This window comes from Gallinula chloropus (genome assembly GCF_964237585.1).
Source record: "Gallinula chloropus genome assembly, chromosome: 8".
NCBI classification, from domain to species: Eukaryota; Metazoa; Chordata; class Aves; order Gruiformes; family Rallidae; genus Gallinula; species Gallinula chloropus.
In genome coordinates this window covers 23757305-23772250 of record NC_140093.1, presented here as the reverse complement: position 1 = coordinate 23772250, position 14946 = coordinate 23757305, and the positions used below count along the sequence as shown (strand labels likewise).

General features: G+C 42.9%; 1 protein-coding gene across 1 annotated transcript in view; it reads left to right on the top strand.

The window, feature by feature from the left end:
* SPSB4 (splA/ryanodine receptor domain and SOCS box containing 4) overlaps positions 1-14674 on the top strand; it is a gene marked incomplete at both ends in the record, with an annotated part of 59798 nt that extends 45124 nt beyond the window's left edge. Inside the window, one exon of the mRNA XM_084267430.1 lies at positions 14547-14674. Within this exon, the coding sequence (XP_084123556.1) occupies positions 14547-14674 (128 nt within the window). The remainder of the gene's footprint in view (positions 1-14546) is intronic.
* Between the last annotated feature and the right edge of the window lie 272 nt (positions 14675-14946).

Here is a 14946-nt window from a genome sequence, read left to right as displayed (position 1 = left end):
GAGGCTTCAAAAGCTGCTGGTTTGTTTTCTTTTTGTGTTCTGTGTCGTTGATTCATCTTCCTGTCTTCGGGGGCTCTGGATTACTTTGTGCATATAAATACAGTTAGTTGGGACATCAAGTTTTAACGATGACTTGCAAATTTCTTATGGATGTTTCATCTGTGTAGCAAAGGGTTTAGCTGTATAGTAGCAGAGTATTTGTGCCCATCTTTGTTGTTATTGTTTTATGTCTAATGTGTCGTGTTCCCCAGGAGGTGTTTTGGGAACATAGGAAAGCCCGAGCACAGCAGTTGTCAGTGTGGCTGTCTTTCAGCCAATAATTTGGCATTGCTCTGAGGACTCTCCATGTGGTGATGTTTGCCTTAATTTTCTCTGAAGCTCAGCTTTTCCTAGGACAGGCAATGAATGAAATGCCTACGTTAGAGGGAAATGCATATCAAAAAGCTCAGGGTTCTGATATTGCGTCAGTAAATAAAATTAAAGTACATATTATAAAAGCATTTCCTTCAGAATATGAAATGCATGACATCAACATACAAATGTCATTAATAGCGGAGATGATGTAAAGTATAATGTGTGTATTGAAAATCAAACACTAAACTGCATTACAGAAGGAACACACCTGTATTTTTCCTTTTCCTCTGTTCATCAACGGCTTTCCACTGATCTTGGTGTAGTGCTTACCACTCCCAAGTTGCTTTTGTCTTTGTCAATTTTTAATGTTTTCTTTAGTCTCCTGATGTCCCAATTTTCCCAGGCAGGCAGTTGGCAGGAGGGAGCATGCCCTGCCTCCATCCCTGTCTGCAGCCCTGGGAATGTCTGCAGAGGAAGCCAGGAGGTGCTCCAGGTCTCTGTTCCATCACTAGCAGTGTGGGTGTACTGAGAGAGCAGCACATAGAGGAGCTGCACTTTTGGGTTCCCAGAGAAGTGCTCTGGCTGGTCACTGCCCCTCTCCCCTCACTGAGCAGGTGGGAGATGCCTGGAAGGATAAAGTCAGTCTGTTTTTTGTTGCTGTGATGCCTCAGGTCTTCATTCTCTGGTTCTGTCTCAACTGTGAAGGAAGGCATCTTCCTTGACTTACTAACCCTGATTAACCCTGCTTTTTGAAGATGTTTTTCTGATTTGTTTTTTTTAAAGGACAAGACAAGAACGAAGGAGGGTAGATTTAGATTATATGTTAGGAAGAAATTCTTTGAGAGTGGTGATGCCCAGAGAAGCTGTGCCTACCCCTGGATACCTGGCAGTGTGTAAGGCCAGGGTAGATGGGGCTTTGGGCAACCTGGGCTAGTGGAGAATGTATGGGTAGGAACCAGATGGGCTTTGAGGTCCCTTCCAACCCAAACCAGTCTGTGAAGTATGAGCATGTTGGGCATTGGGATATATGATTGGGTCACGTTACCCGGAACTCTTTAAACTTTCTTTCCCTTAGTGTTTGACTACAGGCTTCTCTGGGTGTGGTTTTGATTCTGCAGGTGGTTGAATATGATTTAAAACAATGACAAGGTCTGGATCTCACCTGCATAGGGGAGTAGAAGCATAACCACAGTGAACAACTAATGCAATGGGTTTTAGAGGATGGGTTAAATTGAGTGCTTCCTAGGAAGTCTGGTCTGGATGGCTGTTCCCACCCCTACCAGGAGTGATTTTTTTTTTGGGAGGCTGTCATTGTTTACATGATTAACTTAATTAAGACCTATCCAAGACATCAAAATGATATGGGCCTATTCTTGTGTCCAAGGTGTCACTGTTTGTTTCAAAACTGTGAGTACTTGGGGGGGGAGAGGGAGGAAATCCATCTCATCGTGCAGGCAGATTGACATTGCAAATGACTTGGCAGCAGGGGAGAAGTGAAATATCTATGGATGGGGGACCCCATTTAGCAGTGTTTACCCTGGCAAAATTCCCTTTGGCTTTGCTGACAATGCTGGTGGAGTGAAAAAAGCTGAGTCAACAGGGAGCAGAAGGAATTTGGTGGGAAGTGTTCTCTTGTGCCTTGTGTAGCTCCAAATCTGCTTTTAATATTTCGGGGATTCGTACTTGGAATTAAATGCTGAGTTAAAGAATGTGTTTTGATAATTTAGCATTTCATCTGTTGCACTGACATCACCTAGATTTTAGATTAAGAAAGTCAAACTATACTGTGCCTGATGTTTGCCAATCCACAAGTAGAAGGGATATTCATTTTTAAACCCCAGTTCACTGAGGTACACTGCTTTGAGAGTAGGAGCACAGGGTGAAACTAAAGGTGTCTGGCCACAATCTGTTAAAACATAATGGGAATTTAGCATCAAACTGGTATTCCACTAATAAGAAAAACCCAACACCCCCCCTCCCCCAATTTTTCCCAGTAAAGAATTTAATACGTAATTTTGACGTTGTCATATACCAAACTAAGCAAAATATCAAAGGCAAAATGGACCAAAAATGCCACCCCTTTTTGTGGGCTTGAAATGGCCTTACTGTGCTCAGTAAGCTCTGCTGCCTGCTTCACGCCATGATGAATCCTGTCATTTACTGTGGTGTCTGAGTGCAGGCTGGCATGAACTCTCACTTCTACTTGGAAGGGTTAACCTGAAGATTTACCAAGGCCTAAATAGGAAAATGTATCCTCTTGTGCAGAAACAGGGTTGGAATGAGTTTGTTTTGTACTGAGAAATTACTGTACAGCTGCCCCAAGCATAGAGTTCTAGAAGTATTTTTCTGTGCTATTAATCACAGCTTTGTTCTTAATAGAAGAGGAATAATATTATTTCCAGCTCAGAGCTTTGGCCCTATTGCCTCCTTCCTTTGGTTCAAATTTAAAATTTTATCACTGTAGTGGTTTTGTCACCAGACTCTATGGTGTTTTACTGCCATGTAGAATAAGTAAAGTGTGTGTGTAGGAAGGAGAGGATGGTTCAAATGTTTCCTTTGTACTCCTAGGTTATGTTCTTGTGTATGTTTATACTCACACAGAGAGGTGTTTGTGCACACACGGACACAGGTGTACATAGGTGCACACATGCAGTGGTGCGCTGAGTACCTCAAGCTGCTGCCTGGATTGCTGTAGGTATCTGGAAGTACTAACACTTAAAAAATGCTCTGAGGATTTTGGTGCCGATCCGATTCGTTCTGTTCCACTGTTTGAAATCAGCTGTGGGAGTGGGCTGCTGGGATGCCCCTTCCTGCAGGAACCAGGCGTGAGAGTGTGTTAAAGAGGGGAGTGAATCGCTCAGTTTCGCTTTGTTGTTCCCAGATGCAAATTTGTAATTGCTGGCCTTACAGATTGACTTGGGGATCTGAAAATCTAGATAAATCTTTGTTCCTAATAGCTTTTCTGTAGAGTAAATGATGCTTTCATGTACACCTGTGCGAGTGCATTAGCCAGCTGGCAGCCGGGGGCGGAGAGCGCTGGAAAAGGCTGTTTATGGACAAAGCGCATTTGATAATGAATCGTGAGCAGCAATAAACCCAGACCCTTTGTGGTGTTTTATAGCTCCTTCCAGAAGACAGCCACGCTGCCTGGTGGTTCAGCTGTGCTCGGTTTTCTCCTCATCTTGTTGGACATCAGCGATGTCCTGGGCAGATGGCGGTCGTGAAGCCGCAAGCGGGTAGCGCAAAGCGTGAGGACAGAAGAACCACGTGTGAAGCTGGGAGGTGTGTGAGGAGGAGAGGGCTGAGGTAAAAGCTCCCCAGTCACTTCTTGCAGTCCTCTCCTTTGTGTCTGAATGCACTGGAACAGCAAGCGAGCACCGTTGGTGGAAGAGCTGTTGTGTGTAGTTTGAGAGGTCCAGAGAAAAAGTGTTACCTGGGTCTGGTGAGTGGGAAGAGGGTGGGGCCATGAGTGTTATGCAGCCGCAGACCTAGTTCTTGAAATGTATCGAGTAGTCTTGTGAGGGGTAGGATGCTGCCACCTCCCTTTTCAGCTGTTCAGCCCAGAAAAGACAGCTCAGAGAGGGCTCCAGCTGTCAGTGTATCCAGTGAGACCAGCTGTAGGAAAGTTTCTCCCAGTGATGCTGGCTCTAGAGGTAAAAAAAATTCAGTGTGAGCAGAGCTTGAGTTAGCTATGAGACTCCAGCAACCCCATGTGAAACACCAGAGTTTTTTATTCGTGAGTTTTAATTGTTCGTTGTCATGTTGGATCCCCTCCTCTGCCCAGGAACAGAAAAGACACTTTATCAGCAAGCCACTCTCCCTAGCCCGCCTACCCCTTCACCTCTCCCTCCCACCAGTGGCTTTTAGGCTCGAGGCTGATCGACACACCCCACCCATGCAGTGGCAGTATGAGTGTGTAGAATGGAAATCCTCTTTCCATGCTCTTTCTTACAAATTACCTGAACCACTTGTAAGACCACGTGGCAGGAGTGCCGGTTATAGGCGGTAGGCACAGTGGTGTGAAATATCAGGCAGAGCTTTGCCGAGTTTGAAAGATGGTAACAGGAGCTTGTGATGAGAAGAGCTGAGCGATGGTGAGTGAAGGTGGCCCAGCAGGCTCTACCTATGGTCTTCAAAGAGCATTGGCTGGGTTTGCCTACCAGGAATGATGAGGAATCCTAAATTCACTACGAAAATAATTCAGACTGTCTCCAGCACTTGTTTTCTGCTGCTAACGATGATGGCACTCAAGAATAAAGTTACTTTCAAGAAATCGAAAATATAAATGGCACTAAATTAACAGGATCAAATTCATTATATTGAGCCTAATTGCAATTTCATTGCTCTAGGTTTGTTCCAATGTAATTCTGTTAATATCAGAACTAGAGTGATGAGTCAGGTCTGTTGTTTGCACATCTCCCCTAGAGATCATTAGCTCGTACACGGTTGCATTAGAATTTCAGTGACACGCTGCTGCCATTGTTTTTGCTCAGTTTGAGGAAATCTGCATATGTTGGAGCCTGCGGGTAATTTAAATTGAAGCAGCGGAGGAAATGTCGTGTAACAATGACAGGAGGAGTATGTAGTCAAATATTTATTGTCTTAAACAGCTCAGCACAATTTGTGTTAAATTTTAAGTAGGAGAGTCATCAGTTCTGTTGTCCTGTCATAGTGGTGAGAAAGCGGCGATGTGATGCAGAAGATGCTTTGAATCACTTCAATTGCTAACTAGTGTAAATGACTTTGTTATTTAGTATAATGCTAAACAGTCATACAGAAAGCTCCTGTGATCAGTTCCGGCTGAGAATTAGCTGTAAGCAATGAGAGTCTTGAATAAGCATCTCTTATTTTTAGAGTGGCAGGACTTGGAATGTCTCATGAGGCTCCAGCAGTGCTGGGCACAGTGCAAGAAAAGGCAACGGGCTGTACTTCATGCCACACACAGTGAGTGTGTCACACTGAATGCAGCAGGTAGATAAAACAGGCCAGTGGGAGAAGGGCTGATGGGGCAGGCAGGTGACCAGGTACCCACCTGGTCCAGCATGTTAATGCCAACATTTTGTCCTTTTGTCTGTCCTAAAATAGTGTACTTGGTTAGCTTAACCCAGAATGACAAATGTGCTTAAGAATAGCGGTGAAAACTTAGGTTTGAATTTTAGAATATTCTAATTGGTATGATCAGGTTTCCCAGCAAGACACCTCATAGTCTGCTGTAATATGGCTAAGGCAGAAATGTGCCCATGAGTGGAGGGATAGGAAAAGACTCGCCTGAAATATCTCCCTGATTCCAACCCCAACAATAGAGACTTGTTCCCAGCTGTAAAGGTGGTTACAGGTCTGTACCTGTGCACAGGTTGTTTCTTTGCCTGTTTCTGAAGCACTTCTCATGAAGATAAAATGCAAGAGATGGTTTCATCCTGTCAGTCCTATCGCATATTGTTTGCAGAGTGTGAATTCGCGTTGCAGTAGTCGCTGGGGTGGTTCATCCTTGGAACCTGAACTTTCCTTCAACTTTCTCAGTTGTTACTTTGCCTATAAATCTGTCTGTAACCTCTGAACAGCATTGTCTTTGAACTCCAATGCATCTACTCGGTGGTATTCTCATCCAAGCTTTAATCTTGTCTCACCTTGGATATATTTTAACTTCTCTCTTTATAGCCTGGCACACAAGCTGAATTTAATGGTGATGAATGTCCTTCTAAGAGTAAAAGTTATAAAGTACACATTAGAGATTAATCTAAGCCAAATCCTCATTCCTAGTGTGTTAAACTTGGGGAAGTTTGAGCTGGGAGGAGCTTAGGGCCCAACAGTTGTAGCTTGGGCTCATGTCTAACATCAAACATTTCATTTCTATTTGTTGTTGTTGCTTTTAAAAGAGCATGTATTTATTTGACGTATCATTGAAATAACTCTCAGATTTACCTTCGTACTGTGCTCAGGAACAAAGAGAAGAGCTGTTATGTGAAAGTGCCTCATGGGAGGAGAACAACCAGTAAATCAAGATCAGAAAGCAAATCTTGCCATCTCATCCTTCCTATTTGCATTTTCCCAAAGGCACAGGGAATGAAATCATATGTACTGTTCCTCTTTCAGAGGGGAAGTGACCACTGCTCTTGTTGGTGCTCTCTGGCAGCGTGTGAATCTGTCTAGCTGTAACACAAACTGCTTATTACATGGCTTCGCTCTTTTTTTACAAAGCCGCTTGTTTGCTCATAAAATTTATTATTATCTGACTCTGCAGCTTCTGGATAATGTACAGTTAGTAATAATGTACAATTTAGTAATCTGTGAATTGAAGAACCTGTGTTAAAATGCTTTCAAATATAAAGCATGTTTGTGATTTAATTTCTTTTTGCTACTGGAAACTGAATTTTTACAATATATATGTACATTTAAATTAGCTGCTGTATTTCGGAAAATGAAGCTTTTCAGGAAAGTTTCCACAGTGAAGTAAGTTTGTAGATTTGGCCCGGGCCAGGCTTTGTATTACTCCTGTTCTAGATACTAAATGTGCGTGATCTTGAGCCCTTTTTAGGTGGATCCTAAGCCTACCTCGAGGGTAAGAGCTGTAGAGCACACTGAGCTGCTCAGAAGGGAGTTGTGCTACAGCTGTCTGTGTATATGACTATAAATACAGCCTTCCTTCAAACGAACATGGAGCAGTTACTCATCTAAACAAACCACTCCTATAACCAATATGATTTTTAGTAAAAGAAGTGTTTAAGCATATGCATCAGCCTGCTAAATGGAAGTGTTTAGGAATAGATTTTCAGCCTGCGCTGAACTCATGTGGTTTAGGTGTGTGCGCTGGTGCCAGGAGCCAGGACCCACTGCTGAAGTCCTGTGTCTTTGTAGGAGCCTGTGGAGGCTGAAAAGCAGAAAGAAATGGCAGGGAGGTACTGCTTGTGTGTGAGCGGCAGATTCTTTATCCAACCCCTAACAAGAGGCCACTGGATTTTGGGATTGGTTTTGGTTTGTTTTCATTCTGTTCTGCTTTTCAACTCTTTTCCTCTCGAGAAAGCACAGCTGGAGAGCATTAACTCAAAACAAATGATGCTGCAGAATATCTTGCTTGTTCATTGCTGCCTTTTCAGCTTAATTCTGCAAAATTGTGCCTGACTGAAGTTTTAAACTGTGCTTAACTGCATTTAACACTTAAAAACCAAGGGTATTTGTAAAACACATGCACACTCCCCCTGCCCAGCACAGGCCACGCAGCTGAGGAGTGGGGGGAGGCTTACCACTGTGTCCTTCCCCTATTCCAGCTTTCTTGCCTTCCTTTCTCCCTTGAATGTATTTAATTTCAAATACTGAATTTTTGTGGGCTGTGGGCTCGCTCAGATACAGAGGGGTGTCTGTGTTTTGTATTTTTACTTCCCCACCCTGTCCGCTGAACGCAAGGTGCTGATGCGGTGCAACATAGAGCTTTGTTTGTCCTAGTAGACAACTGCTGGAGACAGTGGCTGTTTATCAGCCTTGGCTGATAACACAAATCTCACCATCTGCTGCCCGTTAGGCTTTTGAAGAAGCGAGCGCGATGGCTTCCAGCTGTAGGCGAACAAGCTGCACGGGTGGGAGGGCGGCGGCAGAGGGGCCGAAGGATGGTGTGTGCGTGGGCTCTGCCTGTGGCACCAGCGTCGGCTGCCACGCGGGAGCTCATGGCTTCATAGTGTGCAACTGCTGCAAAGCCAGCATGAGTTTGGCAGCCGGGTGCCAGAGCCTGGTGCTCTCGAATAGATAAATGTGGGAGCTAGAGAAAACCAGCAGGGTTCTCTGAAAAAACCACCGGGTTCCCTTTCCAGTCACGGGATTCTTGAGAGTGGCGATTCCTCTGGATCGCCTGAGCTGTAATTAAATCGTGATGTTCAAAGGTGGTGCGTTTGTAGGGTGTGCTGGGTTAGGCTGCAGAGCTTAAAGACATCTGTGGGAAAAACAGATAAGCGATTTCTTTTATCCTGTTATCCTTTGACTGAATTTTCATTGCTGTTAGGAGATTTATTAGCATTTTTTATGACTGGTCGTAGCTCATGTTCTTTAATATATTGTCTGCAATTTCCTTTCTCTAGATTGTGCCATTTAAGGAGCACAACTCAAATTTTCCATCAGTTGCATCAGGGAAACCATAAATATATCACAGGGAGTGTATTTATGTACCGTATTATGTGGCGGAAAGAATTTGGTCTGTACTGTGCAAAATTAAAACAATAATTAAGCTTTGGCAGAAAGATTGGAAGGAAAACTGCTGGCTCACTTATATTTTTGTGTTTATTATATGTGAGAATTAAATGGTGGTTACAAATTTCTGTAATCTTAAATCAGCCTAATGGAAACACTTAAGCCATGTTAGCCCTTAGCAGGTGGTTTAATATCTGGAGGAAGGGGAGAAATTCAAGCAGTAGAATTTTTAGAAAGTCTGCAGCAATCTGGAGTAGGGCAGGTACTCAGGAGTGCTCATGAGGGACAGGAGATTGTCCATCCAAACAGGTTAGTGTTGGGGAGCAGAGTGGTGACAAGCGCTGGAGAGAGCTTTCCCTTCCCGCTTGGATAATGGGCGAGGCCCACCAGAACGGGGACAGTCCAGGGATGTCATCTGATGTCCTGTGGGATCCCCTTTCCATGACAAAGGGTTACACTTTTGGGGACATCATCCCTCTGACAGTGATAATGATTGTTGATCTTGGCAAAGCCTGCAATGAGAATTGAGTGGTTAAGAGAAGTGCAAGGCAGGAACCTGAGTGACGGTGGCAGCGAGGAGGGGGCAGGGAGGGGAACTGGGCAGCAGCCGCGGAGCGTGTGACACACGTAGAAAACCTTATGGCCGGTTAGGATAGTACAGAGGCACCACGCCTTTTCCTGGCTTCCGAGACCAGGCATGTGTTCCTTTTGCAGGAGGTTGGTTACTTTCCTGTTCAAGAGCTGGTGCCACTTCACCTCTTCCTCTGCCAGGTGATGGGTGTTCTTGGGCAGAAGGGCTGTGCTGCTACTGCCTGGTCCCTGAGCTGGCTCATCCCTTGCAGCACTGCTGTTAGCACAGCAAAGGTGGGACTGGGGAGGTGTCATCCACTTGTGCGCGACATGTGATTGCAGCTCTGTCTTACAACACTATACTTATATGGGCTTTTTCAATCGAAGTTGACTTGCAGCAGTTGGTAACAGTAGTGTGAATCACTGAATAGAAGTGATTTTAAAGACGTTTAAGGCCAAAATACTGAAATACAAGATAATTTGGTATCTTAATTAGACCTATAATTTAAAAATATCTAATGTTTGGTGATGATGCTTCTCAGAAAAGCATCCTTTGTTTCTTAACTTTGTGGATTTTTTTTTTTCCCCAGACAGCTCTGATTTTGTCAAGTGAGATAAAAATATGTTCTTCCTAGAGTAAGCCATGAACATTATGTGCTGTTAGAGCTTGAAAAATTTCTTTTAGAACTGAGTATTGTCATTTGGCAAATAACTGTTGTGTGGTAAAAGCTGCTCTTTTGTATGAGCCTTATGTAATGTCGCAGTTAATAACATTTAGTGTTATTGGATGCTAAAAGACTTCAGTATCTCAACTAAAAAAGCCTGTTTACAAAGATGAGGCAGTCTTGTTGGAGTGCCAGATTGTTAAATAACTACAGGTTGCCAAAACTAAATGAACTTTTCAGCTGGTAATGATGTGCAAATTGCTATCACAGATGCATATATCAGGGAGACCTCATGAGCACGCAGTTGTTTCTAGCTGCAAATGTTGCTTTGCCTTTGTCCTTAAACTGTCAGTGTGCCATTAGAAGGAATGTATCTAGATCTCTAAACACAGCTATTTCTTGTTATTAATAGCTAAACAGATACTAAATAGCTATTTTTTATTTAGCTAGCTTACTGGATAGCCATTTAAGCTATTTTTAAGTGATTAGCTGTTCCATCAAATAGCCATGTAAGCGATTTTGTGCACCATGTGGTGAGATGCAGCTCTGCGGGAGGAGGGGGACAGTTGTGGGCCGTACCCCAGCTCCCAGGTGTCGGTGTGCCTGGAGCTGCAGCGAGGGGGACGGGGTGTTTGTGGTGGAGCACCCTGTACCGTGACCCAGTTGCAGATACACTTCTGAGGAGCAGAAGCAAACATCTTTTTCTAGCTGGGATTTTTAATGGGCCTTCTTGTAAACTACCGGTGCAGGTCTGGGAGGCGTGAGAGCTAAGCTATGGCACATAAATGAACAGTTGGTTTTTTTCCACTGGTTTTTTTTTTCCCTCTTGAAAATAGTTCTCTGTAATGGGACAGTTATGAGGAGCAACCTTTTGAGTGTAGAGGTTTCATAATAAACTTTAAATGAGAAGATGATTCCTTAAAATGCGTTTAGGCAGGTGACAGGAGCTGCCTGAGCTCAGTGCATGTGTTACCCAGTGAGATGTGGCTGCCCTTTTCTCCCTGAGCTCTGCTGGAGCCTGGGAGGAAGCACCGGGTTTCCTGTGCAGAGCTTGCTCCCTTGCCCTCAAGTGTCTCGCTTTGAGTTTCTTAGCCTGGTTGGGAATTTAATACAAAGAGCCATTCTTGTGAATCATGTTTTCTTTACAATTTCGCATTCCAGCTCGGCAATTTATTCCTCCTTTTCCTAATGGCAAGAACATTACTGGAGTTCATGTAACTTTGGAAAAACGGTTGGTTTGTGTTCTGGGGGGGGGTGGTGGTTTGATTGCTCCAGTTCCATCCTATTGTGAGATATGGCAAGATAAAACATAATGCATGTTAGGTGGGCTAAGTAGTGAGATGTTCTGACAGTGGGTTAATATCCTTAAATTTAAGGTTTTCGAAGGTAAATATCTAATGTTGTGAAAGAGTAGCCAAACCTACAGCTAATCATGTGGCTTTGGAATATTTATCTTCCCATCTCTTGCATGATTAGAATATTCTCATCATCATTTGTATGATCTCAAATGGAAATAGCATTTTGGGAATGCTGTTTGAACATTTGAATGTGCTGTTGCGTCGTTTGGATACACACAGATAAACTTGGTGTATTTTAGGCAGGGTGTGCTTCACAGTATATTCTTAGGATGGTTGACCTTTTCCTTTCCTTTCTGCAAGGTCCAAGTTACTTACTTCTGACTGAATTTTCCTGAAAATCGGAGGCACTTTTGGTATTTGCATGTGTGTGTGAGTTCATCTGTTACAGCCAATGATGAGCAACCTCTTTGCAGTGGTCCATTTCCTTGCTGCTGTGCTGTGCTGTCATCGCATTTACCTTTCCCTGGGATTCCAGTGCAGGAAGCACCTTGCAGCTAGGACTTGGCACCTGGCCTGAGCCCAGATACTGGAGCCAGGCTGCACTGCAGACACTGGCACATGATGACTGTTAGAGCATCTCCGACATTACCGCTTGCTTAGGTCTGTGCTGCAGGGCAGCGCTGCTCTGGCATTGCCGATGCGCTCTCTGCCAGTTGCCAAGGTGGGGACCTGCTGGGGCACATGGTGGCACCCAGCTAGCCCAGGGCCTGGTGTGCTGGAGAAGGTGCAAGGCTGAGCCTGTTGTGTCGGCTTTGGGGCAGGGTGCTGCTGAGGGATGTGCCTGGGTGCTGGGAGCAAGAAGCACAGGATCAAAGCTCTGCACACTCTTCATACAAGCTTTCTTCTGCCTCCTCGGCATGAGTACAGATGCCTTCCCCTGGAACTCGCGTGGCTTTCAGGACCTGACTCGTGCTTCTTCAAACCCAGGCTCTCCCCAAAATGATCCTCCTTTGGAAAATTCATAGTAAAATTGTGAGATGAGTTGAGATGGATGGGAAAAGGCTTCTATTAAGGTACCTTTCAGGTGTTTCATAATGGTTCTGTTGGGTTAAGATGCCCCAAAATTGTTGATCTTTAATTCTAAACAGCATTACATTTGTCCCATTAAACTGTTTGAAAACGAAGATTATTTCTTTTCCTGAATTTAATTTTTGATCAATTAGGGCTATTTACAGCTGCAAAAGGTTTTTACTTTAAATGCTATTATTATGATTTTTCTTCAAGTTCTTACAGCCAGCATACCTGAAAATAACACTTTTATTTAGGATTGTAAGACAAATGTATTCTTTTTTGTTGTAGGTTTCAACTGCTGTTGGATAGAATGGAGAATAAAAAGAAGGTAGTTAAATTTTCAAGGTGCACATGCTCATTCAGTATGTGTAATCTGGCAGCTGTTGCAAACACTTTTCTTTAGCATTTGGAAATTCCCTGTAGAAGTGAGACAGGAGATGTTCATTTAGCATTTCAAGCTTGGAAAAAATATTTTAACCTTTCCTTAAATTGTGTCTTGAAGTTTGGAATTAACTCTGGCTGGCTGTACAGGTGGCTGCGTTTTCATTATTCCTTTGTCTAGGAAAAAAAAGAGACCGTGTGGTCAGTTAATGGCTTTAAACACTCTTAGTCTTTATTTTACATCTTCTTAATGGGACCTCAGAGACACTGGGAAGATACTCAGAGATACTCAGAAAACTGTTGTTTACCATGTAAGGCTTGTAAGATGTGTTGTATTCTGTGTCCTGGAATCCATGAGCTATTTTTGCTCCTACTTAGTATTAGTTTTTACATAGCAGAATTATGAACCTTAATTCTTAAGGGATGAAGCTGTAAAATTCATTAACCAGAATTACTAAGATCACAGATGTACAGAAAATATACTTTATTACTGGATTGTGAGGGCTCCTAATCTTTTAATAGACAAAAGTATAGATTAAATGGATTTTAAAAGAGAAGTAGACTCCATGTGTGAGTGACGGCAGTGGTTATACAGTTAAATAAGCTTTTCACTCTTTAAGCGTACAACAGACTGCGTTCTGAGCTTTTTCCCTAGACACTTTGGGGAAACTCCATAGTGGACTGTGGACTATACAAATCAAATATCCTAGGATAAATCATGGCAAATCCATTAAGTCAGCGATGTGTCACTGGAGCATTGGAGCAGACAGTTACAGCACATAAAACCAATCCTTAAATTGGATGTTTTGTGCTTTATAATGTTGTCTTGTTTTGGGTTTTTTTTAGTAGGTTTTAGAACAGTGTCAGTTAAAGAATTGGTAGTAAACCACTGTACAATGAACGTTGAGCACTTGTAAATAATCTCTCCAGTTTATAAAAGGTTATAACTATAATCTAGGCACATAACCTTTTTTTTCTCAATTAGAAAGTACCAGTCTTACCAGCTCTTACCTGTTGAAATCAACATGTTCAATCAATTCCATTTGGTTAAAGTTGTTCTTGAAGGTAGCTGTATGTGGGTAACGACTTTACAGCTTTATTCCAGTTCCTGCTGCAAAAGCACTTCTGCTGCAGGCTCTGCAGTGGTAGCAGCCCGTCTTGCTTCTCTTCGGTGGAAATTCTATGGTGTTCCCGCAGTTCTGCGGGTCGTGCAGGCCAGGACGGGATACAGGGCTGAGGTGCCTTGAGGAGCTGCAAGTCAACGTTTCGGTCTCCAATCTTAACTGCTATCAGCCAGGCATTTCTGACAGATACTTAATTCTCTTCTGTTAAATAAGGCTAAGAGCATCTGCAGATGTAGTTTGTTTATTTGTGGGGTGTTTGTTTATATATGTATGAAAAAACACAGCCTGCCTTGTAGTTAGCTGAATCCTCCTCCCCTAATTTTCCATGGAGGAAAAGGTTAAATATCTGCTACATTTTTGAAGGCTTTTTTTTTTTTCCTTCCAGCGAACTTCCTAGAAAGAAAGGGTAAGTGAGTGTTGCAGGAAATGCAGCGCTTGACGAAAAGTTTTGTTACTCTTCAGTATCTTATCCAGTTTCTAGGATGAAGGAGGAGTTGGTATGTAAAGGTCAGAAGTTGCCAGTGTAGTTCCTGCTAAGATGACACGAGGAATGCTGTGTTAAAAACAGAGTAGAAGCTCTTGGTCTTGTTAGAAATCTGGAAATGTGATAACTTCTGCAACTTGATAAGCCTGAAAAGTGGTTATGGATGATTATTTTAAGCATTACAGATAAGGAAGTTCAGTCTGAAACTTCACAGTCGCTTACTGTGGGTGAAATGAATAGAATTTCATCTTGGTTTCTATTGATTATCTTAATTGCCTCCTGGTTGTCGTGTTTTTCACAGTACCATTACTATCCCTATGACTGTTTAATACAATACAGAATCTATGTTAATAAATAAAACATTGTCTGTAAATGGAGATGCTGAGAAAGTAAGTCCTCATTTTCTTTCTTCTATTTTTTCCAGCGGAACCCCTGCCTTTAATGGACTTGTGCCGAAGATCAATTCGTTTTGCTCTTGGCAGAGACCGCCTGCATGACATAGAAATTCTACCTTTGCCTCTGTCTCTGAAAAATTATTTACAGTACCAATAAGATGTCTAGAACCCTCTGGCCTCACATTGGACTACATCAATGCAAATGGCAGAAAATTGTTTACAGCAAAATATAAATCTTCGTGATGGACACTTAAGTGTTATTTAATTTTTAATATATTTTTTTGAACCAGTGAAAGCAGATCACTGTGGGGGACTACTAAAGAATGTGAAAACATTGATTTGATCGAGATTCATGTGTTATCTGTTGCCTGTTGTGTTTACAGTCCTGAAGGCCATTATTCTCATCTCGCAGTATATTGGTTTGTCTTT